General features: G+C 40.8%; 1 protein-coding gene across 5 annotated transcripts in view; it reads left to right on the plus strand.

Annotated features, from left to right (window-relative positions):
- KRIT1 (KRIT1 ankyrin repeat containing) overlaps positions 1-18,655 on the plus strand; it is a 71,148-nt gene that overhangs the window by 35,936 nt on the left and 16,557 nt on the right. For 3 of the 5 annotated variants that reach the window (XM_075587374.1, XM_075587371.1, XM_075587372.1), the window contains 7 exons: positions 8,633-8,792; positions 12,074-12,233; positions 13,803-13,895; positions 14,213-14,342; positions 15,617-15,860; positions 16,437-16,552; positions 17,727-17,870. In XM_075587374.1, coding sequence (XP_075443489.1) covers positions 8,691-8,792; positions 12,074-12,233; positions 13,803-13,895; positions 14,213-14,342; positions 15,617-15,860; positions 16,437-16,552; positions 17,727-17,870 — 989 coding nt within the window. In that variant the 5' untranslated portion in view covers positions 8,633-8,690. Of the gene's footprint in view, positions 1-7,212; positions 7,325-8,632; positions 8,793-12,073; positions 12,234-13,802; positions 13,896-14,212; positions 14,343-15,616; positions 15,861-16,436; positions 16,553-17,726; positions 17,871-18,655 lie in introns of all 5 variants that reach the window. The other 2 variants (XM_075587373.1, XM_075587375.1) reach the window with 1 other exon arrangement.

The following is an 18,655-nucleotide window of genomic DNA, read 5'->3' on the forward strand; positions in this document are numbered from 1 at the left end:
CAGCTCAGGGGACGCCCTGGTTCCAACGATACTTACCGGTATTATTTCCTGTTTTTTAAGGGGGATTTAAATGACGATCAAGTAGAAAGGCGGAACTGATGATGTGTCGTCTTTCTATTGGCCGATATTTGGTTGCTATTTAGTGTCCCTTGGAGGGAGTTCTAAATCCGGTAACTTCACCAGTCCATCGCTCAGGAACTGGAGGGTCCCTGGTTCAGCTCCGGAGGACACCCCTGTTCCATCCTGTGAAAAAAAAATTAATGGGGGTTGGGGTAAAACAAACCAAAAAAGTATGGGGGATTGCTAATAAACCAGCAAATAAAACATTATTATTAATAATAAATGAAATAGAAAACTTCGGGGGGCTGAGGTTGGTCCCCTCTATCAAATTCTGGAGCAAAATAAAGGGAATGTAGAAAGAGTGCACACAAGTGACATCCAATGTCAATGTAACAATCTTGACTAACAAGTTTCTAACAGATTATGCAGTCACAAGCAGAAAATGATGGTGCCTTTATTTGCATTAACATATACTCCTCCCTCTCATTTGCTACCAGGTGCTTTAAAGCAGCAGTCCTGTGCTGGTCAGTATTGGTCACGAGCGAATGCGGAGCTATTTGTATACCACCGGAAGCGTTTGTCAGTGTACAGTTACATCAGGCGGCTGTATGTAGACCGGGCTGTGTTTACCCCCAGGTAGATCATTACACAGATCACTGGGGCTCTTCATATATCCGGACTACATTGAGCGTATGGGTGCAGGCAACAGTGCCATATGATATACACAGGCACAGTCTGATTACTTTGCTACACCTTAGGAATCAGCTAGTGTTACCTGATAGTAACACTTTTCCCCAGGTAGATCATTACACAGATCACTGGGGCTTTCTATATTCCGGAATTCACTAAGCTTATATGTGCAGGCAACAGTGCCATGTGAAATACACAGGCACATTCTGACGATATTGCTACACATTGGTAATTAAGCTAGTGTCACCTGATACTATTGTATCTTGTCGCTCCACAGGATCTATGTATATTCATGCCATAACCCTATAGGAATCTATCTCAGCAGCTGCATACAGTGTAATTATGTGAAGGCGTTATATGTCACATTTTACATCTATTGCAAGTTACATCAAGCATGAATGGCTACTTTAAGGTCTAAAACTACCTATGCCATTTGACAACAATAGAAACCCATACACAGGATTTCCTTAGCACATCCCTTTAGGTTTGAACTTTTTTCTGTGTTTACTGAATTTATACCAATAAACAATTTATTATTTTGATTTAGTAGAGTTGAGTGCATCATTTAGGGATCCTTTCTCTTCCCCTTCTATACATATGTATTATCCCTGGTAGCACCTCTCTAGAAAGTAATTTATTCTTAGCTGAGCAGGATTCCCCCCCCCCCCCCCTCTCTAACATTGTATTTCCCACTGCTGGACACAGTTAGTTTATTGCAAACTGCTACGCATTTCATGAAAGGATTGAGGTTATTGGGACTACTTGGGCCAGGGCCATAATATAATGACCCTTTGCAGCCTCTCTGGCAGCATAAGCGTTTATTTCCTAGCAGAGAAATTGGGATAATTCCCCCAAAACTCCCTGTGGCCAGAATCCCGCTGGCAGGGGGTTAAGGCAAATATTTAGTAAACACAAATATTCAGTGTCAGATTTCCCGGGCCTAAGGCGGCAACATTTAAATTCACATATAATTTTGCTGCGCTGTAGGGCCTGTCCACGGACCCAATGGGAAGCTAGTTGCCTGTGTCGGCCGCCTCCTTTCTGCCTCCCTCCTGCTCCTTTGGAATCCCGGCGTAAAATGACGCTGAGGACGCCCGTCATGACATCGCGTTGCCATACAATGTCACATTGGTGACGTCGCGGCGTCATTTGACGCTGGTATTCCAAAGAAGCAGGAGGGAGGCAGAAAGGAGGCGGCCGACAGAGGCAAGTGTCTAGGGGCGGCAAATATGGAAATCCGCCGCTGCAAATATTAATGATGCACTCAGCCATTTATAGCTGCAACTCCTAATGACACCACTGATTTGTATTTATTTATCAAAATGTTTTACCAGGAAGTAATACATTGAGCGTTACCTCTCGTTTTCAAGTATGTCCTGAGCATAGAGTTCAGACAAATAATATGTAGCCCTCTTTCCTGCTGATATAGAAAGACTACTAGTGCTGTATGTACCTGCTGGCTCAGCGAGATCTGGGCCTCCGCTAACTGGGGTCACAATATGTACTTGGCAGCGCCTCCACTTACCCAGGATCCCCAATAAGTAAGATTCCCCTAGGCAAGAATAATGATAATAAGCAACAACGTTGTAACCTTTTACTAGCAAGTGAATGCAAAACCTAAATATACACTTATCACACTTATCACACATATAATCGCAGTGCATGAATGGCTGGAACTTAGCAATCAGACACCTGTGGCCTTGCCACACTTCAACTGGAGCAATGTCCCCGTTTCCCACCACCGCGTGTACCCCACACCGTGTCCAATGTACTGGACCAGTCCCTTGGTCACTCAACCCAGTGTCCCCAAAGAACCCTCCCCCAAGGCGGGATCAGCGCCTGCAGTTACCGGTGTTGGTGCACTTATTTATAATACCTTCCGACCGCGTCCGCAGTCGGTAAATGAGCTTCACAAAGGATCCGCCGATCCAGCGTAGTCTCCTACAAGTAGTTGCTTGTCTCCAGCAGCTTGCTCCCAAACCCCTGACTGCACAGCAGCGCAGAAAGAATACTGTGTCGCTGTCTGCTAGTACAGTAAAAGGTATGCTGTCCCTATATATATGGCTGTTCCTTGCAGTACCACAAGCTGGTGGTGACTCCGGGTCTGCACGGGGGCCTAAGGGAAATCTCTGGCCTATGCAGGTGGGTCACTGACCCCCTGCAACACACACCTCCTCTCCCCTTGCTTCCCCGGGGCGCACTGCTAGCGTGGTCTCTTCCCCACGCTTCCCTTTCCTGCCTGATCACAATCCTCTCCTATTCGCTCTCCGGCATCACGTGTCCCTGCTGAGGCTCATGGGAATTGTAGTCCCAGCTCAGGGCCTCTCTTCTATTGGCCAGCCTTCGCGCGCTATTCACTGCGCATGCTCCCGTCGCGCATTGGTACTGCGCATGTGCAAGACACACCATGGCGGCGCCCTGTACTATCGGGCCGCCGCGAAATGCTCCCTGCTCAGCCCCCACCTTCCTAAAGTGCCGGCAGGTCTGCCGCTCATCCCTGACAGCGCCCGCGATCACCCTCTGCAGCGGAGGTACAGAGGGAGGGCCAGGGAATACCACTACAAATACATGGTTACATAAATGAACAGGGTATACATTATATACAAGAGATAGCATGCACAGTTAGAGATAATATATATTATAGGCGTATGTAACAGTTACAGACCAGATTAAAATGTGAGACAGCTTTAGTTTTGAAAGAACTGGTGGTGGCTGTGAGAGTCTCTGGTAGATTGTTCCAGGTGTGAGGTGCACGGTAGGAGAAGGAGGAACGGCCGGATACTTTGTTGAGCCTTGGGACCATGAACAGTCTTTTGGAGTCAGATCTCAGATAAGTGCTGTATCCATACTACACACATTCACTACATCAGGTTGATACACTTACCAAGGCAATGATTCAAACACTTTAACACACACATAAAAAGACAGATACATACTTTCAGGAGGCAATCCAAGTGGCCCTTAAAAATAAAAAATATATATACATTTATTTATTTTAAATATATGCAGTCTTTGATTACATTGAATGAAAACTCATTACTTAAGCTGCCGATCGATTTGTTCCCCTGTAATCGATCAGCAAAATCCTGCTTCCCAGAGTTCAGTAAATGTCCGCCTTTCAGTTTCACTCAATCCTTCCGTCAGTGTAACTCCGCAGCTACTGTACAATGTATCCGTATATCACTAAGGTAACATTATCTATTGTTACAGTTTGCAGCTCAAACTGCTGGGAATATTTGCAACAACTTATCACACACAGGAAGGTGTGTAAAAGATCTTGCACAGCTGGGGAGGTGGGCTAAAGCCTGCTATAGAAATCACAGGATACACATTATTTTAAAACTAATGAAAAATGGCATTAAGAGTTAAAACATTTTTAAAAATCAGTAAGTATTATCTAATACTACAGAACTAATTTATTAAGAAAAAACACATGTACGATATTGCTTGGATTGCCTCTTTAAGCACACACACGTTTATACAATGATATACTGTACACTGACTTGTACATGCATTATCACAGATGTAGAAAGAAACACACAAACACAAACACATACATACAGTGATATGCTAATGAAAATGTAAGCCTGTGTGCTTTGCTTTTGTGGGTGCTACAGCTAGAAACATGACAGGCGAGAATCAGTGGGGGGCCCCAGTTTAGGCGCCGTGCACTCGCACTTCTCCTCTCCCATTGTTTCCACAAACCAAACATTTGCAAAAAAATTAATGTTTTATATCGGATGTTCTGGACTTGTGCAGGGATAATTGGCAGGTTATCCCCCCTTACTCCACGTTGGCAGCCCCTTAGCAGTATGACGTTGATGTATCTGCAGCTACTATCACTTTGCAGACATGCCAGTTGGCTTCAAGAGCTCTGAAAAGTCATCTTCCAGAATCATGTAAAATGCCACAGCAAACCCGCCCAGGATAAAAATGCTTCCATTCATCTTGTTAATGCAGTGTATATAACATAGACTACAAGACTACCAAGAAACAGTGGTCTTTGTAGGTGTATCTTCCTTAAAAACTTTTGGGACAGAACTCCGTTGTACCCCATCGCTCTCATGGTCCCCCCACCCATATGCGGGGGATTCCGAGGGTAATTTGTTAGACTGCGAGACTTTGGAGCGGTTAAGGGAAATATCCATTGAATAGAGATCTTACCATGTTCATTAAACTGTTCTTGCATGTAGAAAGTACGCTAAGTGTTTGTTAGGCACAGATTTCATTTAGGCTTTTTAAATATGTGCAATGGGCACCTTAGGTATATAATTTGGCAAATCTTAGAAGATAGTATTCACGTGCTATTCAATAAACCGAGCAATAGGAATTGACAGAAAATCTCACACGTTTTCATCACCTATGTGAGGCATTGAGGATTGGTAATTTGCCTATATACTGTATGTAGTGGGAGGAGATTGCTCACAATATTGAAAAATACACCAATACCAATAGAGGTGCAATATCACATATAGGCACGTTGGACTGATATCAGGGATATATTTTATAAGGTAAAGCTAGCTTACTGATGACTTTGTAAAATCATTTTTGATCTTTTTAATTGTTTGTTATTTTAATTCAGACTTTGGCCTCTGTTGAAATTAACTTGAAAATTAATTTTTTTAACAATATTTACAGGGTAAACAATGAAAAAGGAATGTAACAATAATTATGCAGATTGTTTGTTTGTACTTTGAGCATCAGTCGTTTAGTTTGTACTCTTTAAACATTATCACTGCCATCGGTAAGTCTGCCCCTTTCATTTGAAGGCCGCGGATATAGTAGGAGCGCGCGCAGCACCACACACTCCTGTCAGCTGCGCAATTTGTGGCCTGTGAGCCACAGCGACGGGGGGGGGGTAGCGATGGCGTCACGTGAGCGGGTCGCCCTCATTAGCTGAACCGCATATGTAACCCTGCCGTCGCGCGACCCAATCAAATTTTTTTGTCTCCTCTAAAATCGCAAGCGCGGTCGCGCGCTCTATGTCCTTCCTCATTGAGGTATGGCCTTTTGTTCGTGCGTGCGGTCGCGGGGAGTATGGACGCAAAAAATATATATTTTTTTTATTTGTGATGTTTTCCCAAATACATTATTCATATTGAATAAAGTGGAGAGTATAGATTTTGAGTGATGCGAACAGTGCACTTTCTTTTTATCTGGCAATTTTGCACCAAACTTTTAGTAGTGTGATGAATCTGCGCCTCTGACGGAGATTTGGGGGAGCTGCACCAAGCATACCATACTGCTTTCAATGTCTCCGATCTATAGAGACCCGCGAGTTTATTCTGGCCTTAAAAACATAGCTGTTTCTTTCTCGCAAGCGCCTCTTGCGAAGCAGAATGCTGAGCCCCGACAAAGGGTTTTTATGCAAGAAAGTATCAGATTAGGTCTGATGGGTCTTTTTCATGACTCAATTTATGTTCTGACAAGTAGGATAATACGGGAGAATTGCAATTGGCCAGTTGAACAGTTTTGGTTGTCATCATACAGAATTGACCATGCAGCTATTTTATTGGTAAGCGAAAAAGCTAAACTAGCATAGTAGTATGTGATTGTGTGTCTGCACAGCCAGTTTTAAGGCAGCACGCCCGGCTGCTCGCATTTGTTTTATTCTTTCATCTTGCCTGATCCGGGCACTCCCCGGTTCCCAACCGCTGGGTGAGTTTGTCCACCATGTGAGCCTACTTCCCCAGGGGATATAAAATAGCAGTGAGGATCGGCCAACAGAAAGTCATACTGTGATTGATGTTAAAGAATCAGTTACAAGAAAACTTGACACATAGGCAGCTGATATGCATGCCTGATATTAATTTATATCTGAAACAATTGTAGCTGTATTTAATAATGGCATAAGGACTATTCACTGTGCATCTTACTGCACTTGAAATAATAAAATACCCTAGAAATACTAATTAGGAGAATAATTGTAGTAGAAACTCTGCCACATTAAAACTTGGTGCTACAGTACTTACTGTGGCTTATAAAGTGGAACAAAAGCCAAGTTATACCTTTCCTTTTTTTTTTTTTTTAAACCAGATAGAAAACAGCAAGGATCCTGAGATTCTTGTAGCATAGTTGTACATGAGAAAATTATTACACGTCATATGTACCACTGATGAAGTTCAATAGACCCTGTTATACATGTGTCTTATTCCAGCTACGGTAACTATTCTTTGGAATATGAATTCTTAACATAGTGAGAATCTAAAGACATTATTCAAAGAGGATGTGCTTTAGCCATAGATGCAAGTTCTCCAGGGGAATGTGACAGAATTGACTGGTGCAGTAGATCAGATGAGGGGCTGTTTTACTGTCCTTAGATGGGAAACATGTGGACGTAAAATATTAATAATTTAACACCGTTTTGATGGAAGAGATGTTTATGTTTATGAAGTTGGTTGCTCGTTTTTTTTTTTTTTTTAAATGGTGACACAAAAGAGTATATTAATGTTTATGATATAGGATTATCTGGAACTTTTTACAATGTGGGGATCTGGGGAACCGGTTTGCAGAAGATCAGCAGGAAGATCCAGTCTGGCTAAAGTGTTAGAGGCAAGGAGCATCTGTCAGGCCGGTGTGTATTACGGCAATGTCTACAAACTGCGATAGCTCCGATCCACCACTATCGTGATTACAGAATCAGGGCCAAGAAGTTATGATGGAAAAGTTAAGGTTTTCAAGTGGATGGAAAAATATGTTACCCAAGTTGCAGCCGTATACATACTTGGAGTGTGTGGTGTAATTTCTTCTTAATTACACAGGGGCAAAGTTCAGAGACAACACGTATTGTATTGTATGTCTTTATTTATATCTCCAAAAGTGTACACAGCGCTTCACAAATAATACAGTACAGGGAATTATAATTATACAATAAGTGCAGCAAAATCAGACAATAGGAAAGGAAATCCCTGTCCCGAAGAGCTTGCAATCTAAGAGGTTCAATGGGAAACTTACAGAGACCGTGGGTGAGGGAGTAAGTGCTGCACAGGGAGGGGCAGACTTTTACGCACTTCCTGGGTATGGTCTCTTTGTCTTGTCAGAACTCCACCACTGGGAAGATAGCCACATAACTTATTTAATGCCACTGGGGAATCAAAGAATTAAAAATATTAATACGAACAATTCTATAACTTTTCGTTTATTTTATGGGGCAGCAGGATTGCTACCTCAAGAAAATGTTTTGTTTGTTTAAAGCTGCAGTTCAGTCTTTTTTTTTTTTTTTTAATTAATTTTTTTACTTCAATAGTTTTATGTGTGCAATCTCTAATTACCTAAAGAACTGTATAGCTGCAGGTCAATTCGTTCTCCATGTATTGATAGGTCGAAATTTGGTGACATAATTAGTGAAGGGATCTGTTTATATTCTGCTTGTCTGTCAGTGGAAGCTCATGAATATTCATGAGCAATCCTGCACTCTCTCTGCTAGAGGGAGGGCAGGGCTGACAAAGGGGTGTGCCAGGGCTTGTGACAGGACATGAAGGGGCAGTGCCTTAGCAAATGGCTGTTAAAATAGAATACAAGAAAATTGGTCTTTCAAAGTTGTTTTTTTAAAAACAGAAAATGCTAAAAGTATTTTTTCTTACAACAGAACTGATTTATTAAAAAAAAACACACATGCAGGATATTTACTGAATTGCAGCTTTAAGATTAACACATTCCTAATGGACATGGCCACCTGAATACTTCTGAAATTGACCATGTTTGATGACATGGGGATATTGAATAAGCCTATACATTCTATGCCGGACTCCACAAAGAATTCAGGTGGCCATGTTGTTCTATCCCTGGGCGCCAGCAATGTTGCATTGCACTTTAAACTAAAGTAAACATGTTTGTTAATAGTCGAGCATTTCAGTCGTTGCTTTTCTTCATTTTCCATCAGGCCAGTCTGAGCCCTCTACTTCATTTCAAAGAAGTGAACAAATAATAGTGGAAGTGCCATGGGTAGCCCTACCGACCCAGAAGATGTTTATTTGGCTGTGATTCGACCAAAGAATGCTACCAGCTTCAACTCACGAGAATATCGAGCAAAACTATATGAAGTAAGGAGAAACGTGCATTTCTTTTCCTGGTGTTCAGAATTCCAGTGACGTATGCTTGCTGCCCCCACTTGGGAGGGAGAGCCAATGCATTGTGAGGATGAGAATGCACAGGATTCTGGGAGAGAGAAAAATAACCATTGAGTCTTCAAGATACATTGTACTTAAAATAATATCTTAACATCTAAAGACTTAGTTTTATCTTAAAATATGATGTGTGTAGGAATGTTCTATGCTCTAGTTAATGGCCCCTCTTTCATATAATCTGGTAAAATCCGTGCATTTTTGGTGGGATTGTGATACCTTTTTTATTTGGACTAACAATTTAGGTCATAGGACAAGCTTTCGAGAGTCCTGCTCTCTTCTTCAGGTCGGCAATACTGGTTTACAGAGGCATCAATGCTAAAACAGGTAGAAGGCAGGGGGGGGGGAAAGCAGATTTAAATAAGGATGGGTGAGAAATGCATGTCTGTAGATATTTGTAGGGTAATAAAAAGGTGATAAGTAACAGCATGGAGGGGGAAAGGGATGCTGAGGGGGGCGAGGACGGGCTGGTGGGGAAAGGTGTGGATAAGAACATTTGCAGAGAGGCAGGCAGGATAATTGCAAACCATTGTGATGGTGTGTGAGAAACCCCATATCCACATTAAGTCCTCTTGTTTTGGTGTCAAAGAGTCTTTTCATTCTGAGGTCAAATGTTTTCCGATCTTGGGTGCGTTTAAACATTCCATTGAGGATTTAGATTTTTAAATCATTTATGGAATGATCTGGTTGTGAGAAATTATGTCCCACTGGAGAGCAGTATCTTTCTTCTTTGTGGTGGAGTATAGGAGGTCTGTGCTTTCCCCCCCCCCCTGCCTTCTAGACCTGTTTTAGCATTGATTCTTCTGTAAACGAGTATTGCAGACCTGAAGAAGAGAGCAGGACTCTCGAAAGCTTATCCTATGACATACCTTTTTTATTTAGACTAACAAATGATCACCTAATACTGAAGAACTCATTTATTCTGCATTATCGCAACTGGACTAACACGGCTATTTCCGTTATATATATATATATATATATATCCCTTGCTGCAGTGGAAGTGCTGTATGCTGGGTGATAATGGGGAAAGGTGGGGTTGCACACCTGCCTAAGACATGCAGATGAGCATACAGCTATATTTGCATATATATATATATATATATATATAACGTTATAAGTGGATCGTGTTAGAAATAATGTACAATTGTATGCATTGTACAATAAAGTATTTAAGATACCAATAAATTGTGTTGTAAAGTATTCATATATACGAAAATTGGGAGCCACGCTTGCATCGCGTTTTTATATATATATATATATATATATATATATATATATATATGCTATCGGCTCTGCATTAACGGATTCCTTTACATGTATGGAGGAGACATCAGCTGCTACCTGTGAGTAGAATCAGTTGAGTTTTGGCGCGATTTTACTAATTAATGTGTTTATATAGAGTCTGTGTACTATCATGCTAACCATATGAAATATATCGCTCACTAATGAATATGTTAAACACTTGTGTGAATATGAATTTAGCCTGAGGTATCAAGATAGATACTGGGTGCTACCTATGTGCTGATTGAAATGTATTTTCAAAAAAGGGAAAGAGGCCTTATGTTATAAAGCCTTTCCCCAGCAAGAAGCACATTAATGGTGCACACCAAGGCTAGGTGTGCACCATTAATGTGCTTCTTGCTGGGGAAAGGCTTTATAACATAAGGCCTCTTTCCCTTTTTTGAAAATACTCCTATCATGCCAGCACTCCCAGTTGAAGGCCAGTTCAGGCCGAAACACGTAGGAGTGGGAGCTTGGCAGGGGGACTCATATCCCTTTCATCTGGTATTAGGGACCACCCGCAGGATATACTTCTACCTCTGCTTATTGGTGATGTATTTGGAACTTGCTAAATTTTTGGACTGTTTTTTTCCTAGTAATTGAATAAAACAAGTCATGCAGAGATATTAATGATTAGGTGGAAGATTGCTCTTGTGAATAATAATATATAGTGATCAACCTTTCAAAAACTAAGAATAAATAACCAAAGAAGGTATCTGGGATTGTCATACAATGAAACAGATCACACATAAAGTTCCAAAGATAAAGAGTCCTCCAGAGTAGAGTGCCAGATCCAATAGGATCCTGGGATGGAGTCTCAGCACCTTCATTTTGGATTAACCAAGTCCAACAAGAGAATCTAGAAAACAAAAGATGGAAGCGCATGCTCCATAGTGTAAGTCAGTGTAATAAAATGATTAAAAGTTAGGGCTGTGTAGAATAACACTCACAAACAAGATCTGATCTGAGCCCGGTGTCAGCTGCTAGCGGTAACAATCCCCAATACTTGTAGTTCACGCACAGGATGGCTGGCGGATCAGAGATGAAATCACGATGATGATGATGGTGATTTGGATAATTTTGATCAGACGAAAACATCTACAGAGTATCTGTCCCCGTCCAGATTATTTTCCTACGTAGGTAATGAGAAAAGATCACGCTGACACACGTTCAGTATGATAATGTCTGACTTTATTCCTACACAGCCTGCGTTCATATACAGGGGCTGTATGGGAGGGGGTTTGTATGCAAAAGAGCTGTCTCAGTGGTTCTTTGTTAGGTCTTGTCCTTGTATGGTCTTGTTGTTATGATTTATGGTCTTGTTATTGTAGGTTTTCTTGGACACATCAGCATTTGAGGGGAATTCCTCGGTGCCATCTTCCTTACTTGAAGGGAGGGGTAACTGCGGTAGCCATTTTGAGTAAGGAATCATAGCAAAGTATTACAGATGAAGAAATAGGCATTTTATCCAATCCATCACAATGGTGCAATTCCTAATCACAGCGTGTGTGTGTGTATATAGATTTATATCTATATATATAATTTCTATATAAATCTAAATATATATATATATTCTTTCATTTTTTTTTTAAATCTTTCCATAAATTAGCTGAATTTTTTTTGTGTTACATAATCACTGAAACACTGTAATGTAGAAAATAGAAATATATATAATCCCATTATGACTGTCGCCTGCTGTCAGACCTGTTTTATAACTTCCGTGCCCTTTCACTCCGCACTCAGACTGTTTACATAAGCACATTAGTGTCCACATTACAACTACTGTATGTGTCCATGTAAGACAAAGAGTACCGGCGAATACTTTGAAATGTTTGCTAAGGCTTAAACAATGACTCTTTGCATCACTAAAACTACGAAAATCAATAGTTGGTAGTCATATTGTTCGTTATTCCTCACAGATTTTAATGATTGAGGTTCCTGTTGAAGGCCAGAAGAAAAAACGAAGGAAAATGTTGCTGGAAACAAAACTGCAGAGTGAAAAAGATACAGCGCAGGAAATCTTGGACTATATTTTAGAATCCACCAAACTAATTTCTCCCTCTAACCATGGGGTCAAAGGTGAGCATGATGAGTAATGTCTTTGCATATCACGTCAATATTGGTCATGGGTTTAGATTTTGCATATGTTAAGGTAGCAAACAGTGTGTTAAGATGAATTAGTAATTCCATTATGTTTCTGAAATGCTGTACTCCCAGTTAAGGTTTACAACACAAGTAATTATGACATTTGCAGTAGTAATAATAGGGAGTCCGTGTGAATTTGAATAGGAAGATGTCAAGCTCATTTTCATGTTGCTACTCACAGTCCTTAGCTGCAGCTTAACCACTGGTGACTGGTATGAATAATGGTTTGGGGAAACATTGGATGATATTGTTTCTAATCTTGCGTATGAATGCATTTATGTTTTCTCTGTCTGGCGCTAATCTAATGTAATTTCAAATTAAAACAGTAATTGTAATTGAACACAGGAAACTCGGTAGTCTAAATTCAGCTCTGTTTTTTTTCTTTCCTAATATTTGGGAGTTTCTGGGTGTGCACTAAAGAATTTTGATTGATACAATGCTTCAAGTTCTTATGCCTCTAAACCCACCCTGGGCATTTATCATGATTCTCTAGCAACACAAACCAGGAAGTTATTTGTCACTAAAAATGTGATTGGTCAGTCAGTATCAAACAACCATGCCTGAAAATGTTTTGACAGGCAGTGGATGCATCAGTGGACACAAGTCTACAGCAAGGCAGTTCTGGTTGATGATATCACAATGTCTAATCTTGCTCAGGGAACCTGAACATCAAGCTAACATCCACCCCTGGTGGAGGATGAAAAAGATCCTGTCACTATAACCCTTATGCTGCCAGAGGGAACTGCAACGCTTTGCACTGAACACAACTTTCACTTAGGTCCATATTCAGGTCATAAGATGCACAATGTACCTTATAACCTATTCAACTGAATTGGCCCTTAGTCTGTAATGATTAAGTAAAAAAATCTTTAAAGCACTTTCAGACCACACAGGGTCAAAACTGAACACAGCTTCAGAGCTCGCCAACACTGAATCGAGGGGCCCTGTGACCCCCTGGATCCCCCTCACCAGGCAGAGTATGTGCCCACTGGACACAAAATGGCGACGAGATCAGGGGTCAGCCCTGTGGCCAATAGGAAAGGCTTTCTATCGATGACCCCGCGGCCATATTTATAGTCCGGTAGCCATCAATGTAGGTTTTTTTTGTGTCAAAACTGGCATAAAAAAAACGACACGTATGAGGGAATCGGGGGGTTCCATGGTTCAGGTAAGGTTAAAAATATATATAAATCCATTTGGGAGGAACTCGGGAGATCGGGTACTGGATCTGGCACACAGGGACACGGAGGACGCCTCTCTTCCATTTCAGATTAGTGATCACGTGACTATAAACATCATAGTGCACTTCAGGGTGTGTGCCATTTAATGCTTATGTATACTTTATGTGCTGGATGCTGCTACTATTTTCCTGTTACATTGGAACACACATATGCATGTTATTTCCTATTATAGAAAGAAAGTAGTCTTCTCTTTATGTGCCTCTACGTAGCTATATCGACTTTATTATGATTTTTTGACCTGTCCCCCTGATTTCGCATATAGGAAAGCGAGTTGTATTAATGAAAAAGTTTGCCCTGGATGGAGAAAAGGCTGACAGAGAAGCAACTCTATTTCTGGTACCAACAGCTGTTAAAGGTAAAGCTGAACCACTGTTCCAATGGTTGTCACTCTCACATTGCAGTTCAGAATCGTATTGGCCTCGTTGTTCCTGTAGAAAAGTAGATCTTGTTGCAGGCAGCAATGAAACGAGCAGAGTAATAGTACTTCTAACACGTTGATACAGTAGAGGTTGTCCGATAGGCATTCATGTGCGAGTATAATCTCTGAAGTATGTTCATGCAGACTCTTTATTGGATGTCACATGCAAATATTCAAAATAACAATAAAAGTTCTAACGCTCATTTACAAATGAGACCGAATAAAATGAGTATTTTTGTTTTATCACATTTCAGATAATGCAAAGAACACTTACAACCTGGGCAGTCCAGTCTTCTACTGTTTCCAAGACATCATGAGGGTTTGCAGTGAATCCAGCACTCATTTTTCCACCATCACAGCCCGGATGTTGATTGCTGTGGATAAGTAAGATTTTAAATGAAGGGGCCTCTTTATTCGGAAGCCACACATTTTGGAGGGTCAAAATTGTCGTGAAAAGGAATCATCCAAATAATTGCCAGGAAACATCATTACGAGTGGATAAGGAGAACGCTGTGTGTGTGTGTGTGTGTGTGTGTGTGTGTGTGTGTGTGTGTGTGTGTGTGTGTGTGTGTGTGTGTGTGTGTGTGTGTGTGTGTGCAAAAATGAGTGAATGTTTCTTACTATAGCTGGAGATCTGTGAAAATGTACTTTTTCCCCCCCATATATACTGTATAAAACGCTTTGATGAATTGGGAAAAGAAAATAATACATACAGAGCATATGAGTGACACAGCCGTCATTCCAATACACATCCAACTAGGCTGATGGTAAAATGGACTACTACAAAATATAGTAGTCATGTCTTCTTATTTTTCTAGTTCCTCTATGATAAAAGTTTTTCTGGGCATGTATACAGTAGATGCATCAGAGAGATCACTGGCTTCTCAATCTCCATGATGAGGAGTTTTTACATGTTGGCAAATACAAGTGCAAGTGGTTCTGAGAGCTTCACAAAGTAATTTAGTGTAGCAGCACATTGTGACTTGCAATAAATTGACAGCACTTATTTTGTTTTTCTTTCCATCATGCAGACAGTATATGCAGCATTATACCATTTTTCAGGCCCATTGAGTTGTTTGCCTACAGAGCTTACAATCTAATGTTTCCAGGCAAACTAAGTTCACCCACTTCAAAGGCAGTGACAATGCAGTGACTTTTCGACTGAGCTACTCGTTCAGCTCTTCTTATTCATCTAGCCAGACATTCTCTACGACATTTACATGCGGTTTGTACTTCAAATGCTTTATACGGCAGCTTTTTAAATGTAGCCCTGATTTGCCTATCTGTGGACAACACAAGTGTTGCAGAATATAGAATAAAGCACTGTGCTTTCATTAGTTGGCCAGTAATGGCCACATACCTATGTGAGAAAAGAATGTGATCAGGCTCCGTCCTAGAACAGTCCCAAGAACATTCCGAGTTAAAACCTTTGCAAGTTTACCAAGCCGTCTTCTGCCATTAGACTCCTTCCAGCTCGTTAAGACTCTTTACAGACCATTCAGTTGGCAGTAAGATCTCTTCCAGCCCCAGAAGGTGCCTTATGGCACAAGACTGTTGAGTAGATATGGCCCTAAATATAGGAATATAATACATGTAAATATTGATATCTGTATTTCTCCAAAACGGCCCTTGTACACGGTCTGTGTTTCCCTGTGCAGGTGGCTGGACGAGCAGCACACACAGTCCCATGCCATCTCCGCATTATTCAGGCCATCTCCCCTGGAGCGGATAAAAACCAATGTCACAAACCCTGCATACGCCACAGAAACTGGACAGTCGGAGACCTCGCTGCACATGGGTTACACTGCTCTAGAGATAAAGAGCAAAATGATGGCACTGGAAAAAGCCGACGTGTGTGTCTACAACCCGTTGTTTGGATCAGATCTTCAGTACACCAACAGGGTAACAATGCGCTACTCCAGTGTGTATAATGCCTAGGACGGGAGTCTAACATTCCTGTCAATCACTCGCAGTCAGACATGTATGTTTATATACATCTATATAGAATAGGTATGACCAGGGTTGGTGGAGTAAGACTGCAAATATGCCATTGTTCACCATGTTTGGATATGGACAAACAACTGCAGACTTTGTTCTTATTCTCTCATCTGTGCACGAGTTGGATACACACTTTACAGCTGAAAGGCAAGAAGAGCAAACGTGAAACGGATCATCTATTACTTTTGCTTGTGTGTTTATATATATATATATATATATATATATATATATATATATATATATATATACAGCCTGTTTAATATATATATTATACTGTGAGCCTAACATTTTCTTCTACCCATACATTTTGCATGCAAATGTGTACGAGGAGGCATGCCTCCAATGAATGAAGAGTTGATCATTCTTTGTTACTCAATATTTAAATTACATTGACGTAGTAGGATTTTGGTTGCAATTCTGCTCTAGATTACACTGAGAGGTGTGACTCCGCTAAAATATAGCTGCTTTTTCTCATAATAGGTTGATAAGGTGGTAATAAACCCATACTTTGGACTTGGAGCCCCAGACTATTCGAAGATACAGATCCCGAAACGAGAAAAATGGCAGAGAAGCATGAGCAGTGTCACGGAAGACAAGTACTTTCAATTTTCTTCTATGGGGGGCATTTCATGATCTACAGTAAAATGCAGAAACAAAGTATAGTGCAATATTTAATTTGAACATTGTGTGTAATGGCACGTGTCCCATCTGATCCACAGTACTAGCCTCTTATTCTCCGAGGTGGACATTGCTATTCCCGTGCATTCCATTAATAATAGATGTACTGTATGTGTAATTGGAGCAAAGGATGAGAAATGAATCTCTGTATGGTGCTTCTAATTCCCAGAATAGTGCAATGAAGGCAATATAGCCCAGGAGTCAAGGGTTGAGTCAAATCAATGAAAAAATGTATATATGTGACAGGGTATATAGCTCACCAAATAAAGCCTGATATGGACAGAAAGCATATAACCACCCTCAAAATGAAATCACAAAACAGCCCCTATATAGAAGGACTCCCAGTGCATTCACTATAGAGAGGGATGGTGTCCTGAACCAAAGGCTGGAGCCATGCAAATACCCTATAGTCACAGTCACAATGTAAGAAATACAGATAAATGACTCACATGATAGACCCCTTATGCTCCATATACGCGTGCATCCGTCCGTTGTGGAGAGAAGGTAGAGCACTGCTGAAAAAAGTAGGGCTGGAGGCTGAGTAGTGAAAATTGAAAATGCTTTAATAGAGATGCATGGTAGCAAAAGCTACATAAAAAGGGTCCTCTAATGCATTTCGCGCTAAATAGCGCTTTATCAAAGGCTTTTACTCAGCCTCCAGCCCTACTTTTTTCAGCAGTGCTCTACCTTCTCTCAAAGCATGTATGTGTAATTGAACAAACTGATTCTAACGCCACTCTTCTTATCCCGTAATGTGACGGAGCACTCAGAGTTTGTACTACAGTCCTTTACTCAATCTCTCCTGGATCAGAATTATCTGGGATTGAATATTTGCTTAATAATAAGTCTCCCAGAGTTTGACCAATCACCAACGGATAATGTAATAAGACATCCAGAGGTTTAGTAGCCATCATGTAAATATATCCTCACGTGTAGTACAACCAGTTGAATAATATAATATTATTACTCCATCCCTGCATAACTAGTGAATATGAAGATGTGAGAATCTTTAATACTATTGTTATATGTTGTTTGCCCAATGCTATAATTGATGTGACCCTGTTTTGTAATTGCTTTGCTAATTCTTTCTAGGGAACGTCAGTGGGTTGACGACTTCCCTCTGCACCGCAGTGCCTGTGAAGGGGACGCCACTCTGCTAAGCCGCCTACTGGACGAGGGCTTGTCCGTTAACCAACTAGACAATGATCAGTGGGCACCAATCCACTATGCATGCTGGTGAGTATGCATAAAATGACATTTTGATAGTTAAGAGACTATTTGTTTTAATTGCCACCTAAATAATACGTTTCATCATGTCTCTAGTTACTATGAACCAAGAATATAAATGTTGTAATTTACTATTCAGGTTAGTTTGAGTTGTTTGCGAAAAACGTATGCTCAGAATTTGCACAGGATCATCTCGGTGTTGAAGGAGAAGTGAGGTTTTGCAGTTGCCATTCTTATTATATGCATCAGCAATTGTATACTTATGTTCGCACATTATTGTTCCGGGGCTTCGAATTCTTTATGCAAAGGAAGCTTAAATAGAACATCAGGTTAATTATAATCTATTTCTATGTTGGTTTACAAATGTATATATCTTAATCTGGGGAGAAAAGCACAGGATTGCATATACCTTGATGAGAGGGCTGTGAGCCATTGCAAGTTAATGCATAGCAGGCCAATCTATCAATGAAGGGAATAATGACAGACTTATTGAAAGTTACTGTATGTATCCAATTCTCCTGACTGCAAAACTGAAGCAAAATCAGCATCCGATTTATCAAAGTAAATAACCCCATTGCTTTTAATAGAATTTCTCGATACATTCGGTGCAGTTTATTGCAGTTTTAGCTGGGAGACTTTCATAAATAGACTTCATTACCTCTATGAAGTTTTAAAATCTGTGTTGTGAATGAGCAGAGAGGGAGAGAAACATCATGGGGCAGAGGGTGTGGGATGAGAGCCTTGATTATCTATGAGCTGCAGTTATGAACATCCCGGTAGGGTGTCCCGTATGG

Source organism: Ascaphus truei, chromosome 2, assembly GCF_040206685.1.
Source record: "Ascaphus truei isolate aAscTru1 chromosome 2, aAscTru1.hap1, whole genome shotgun sequence".
Lineage (NCBI taxonomy): Eukaryota > Metazoa > Chordata > Amphibia > Anura > Ascaphidae > Ascaphus > Ascaphus truei.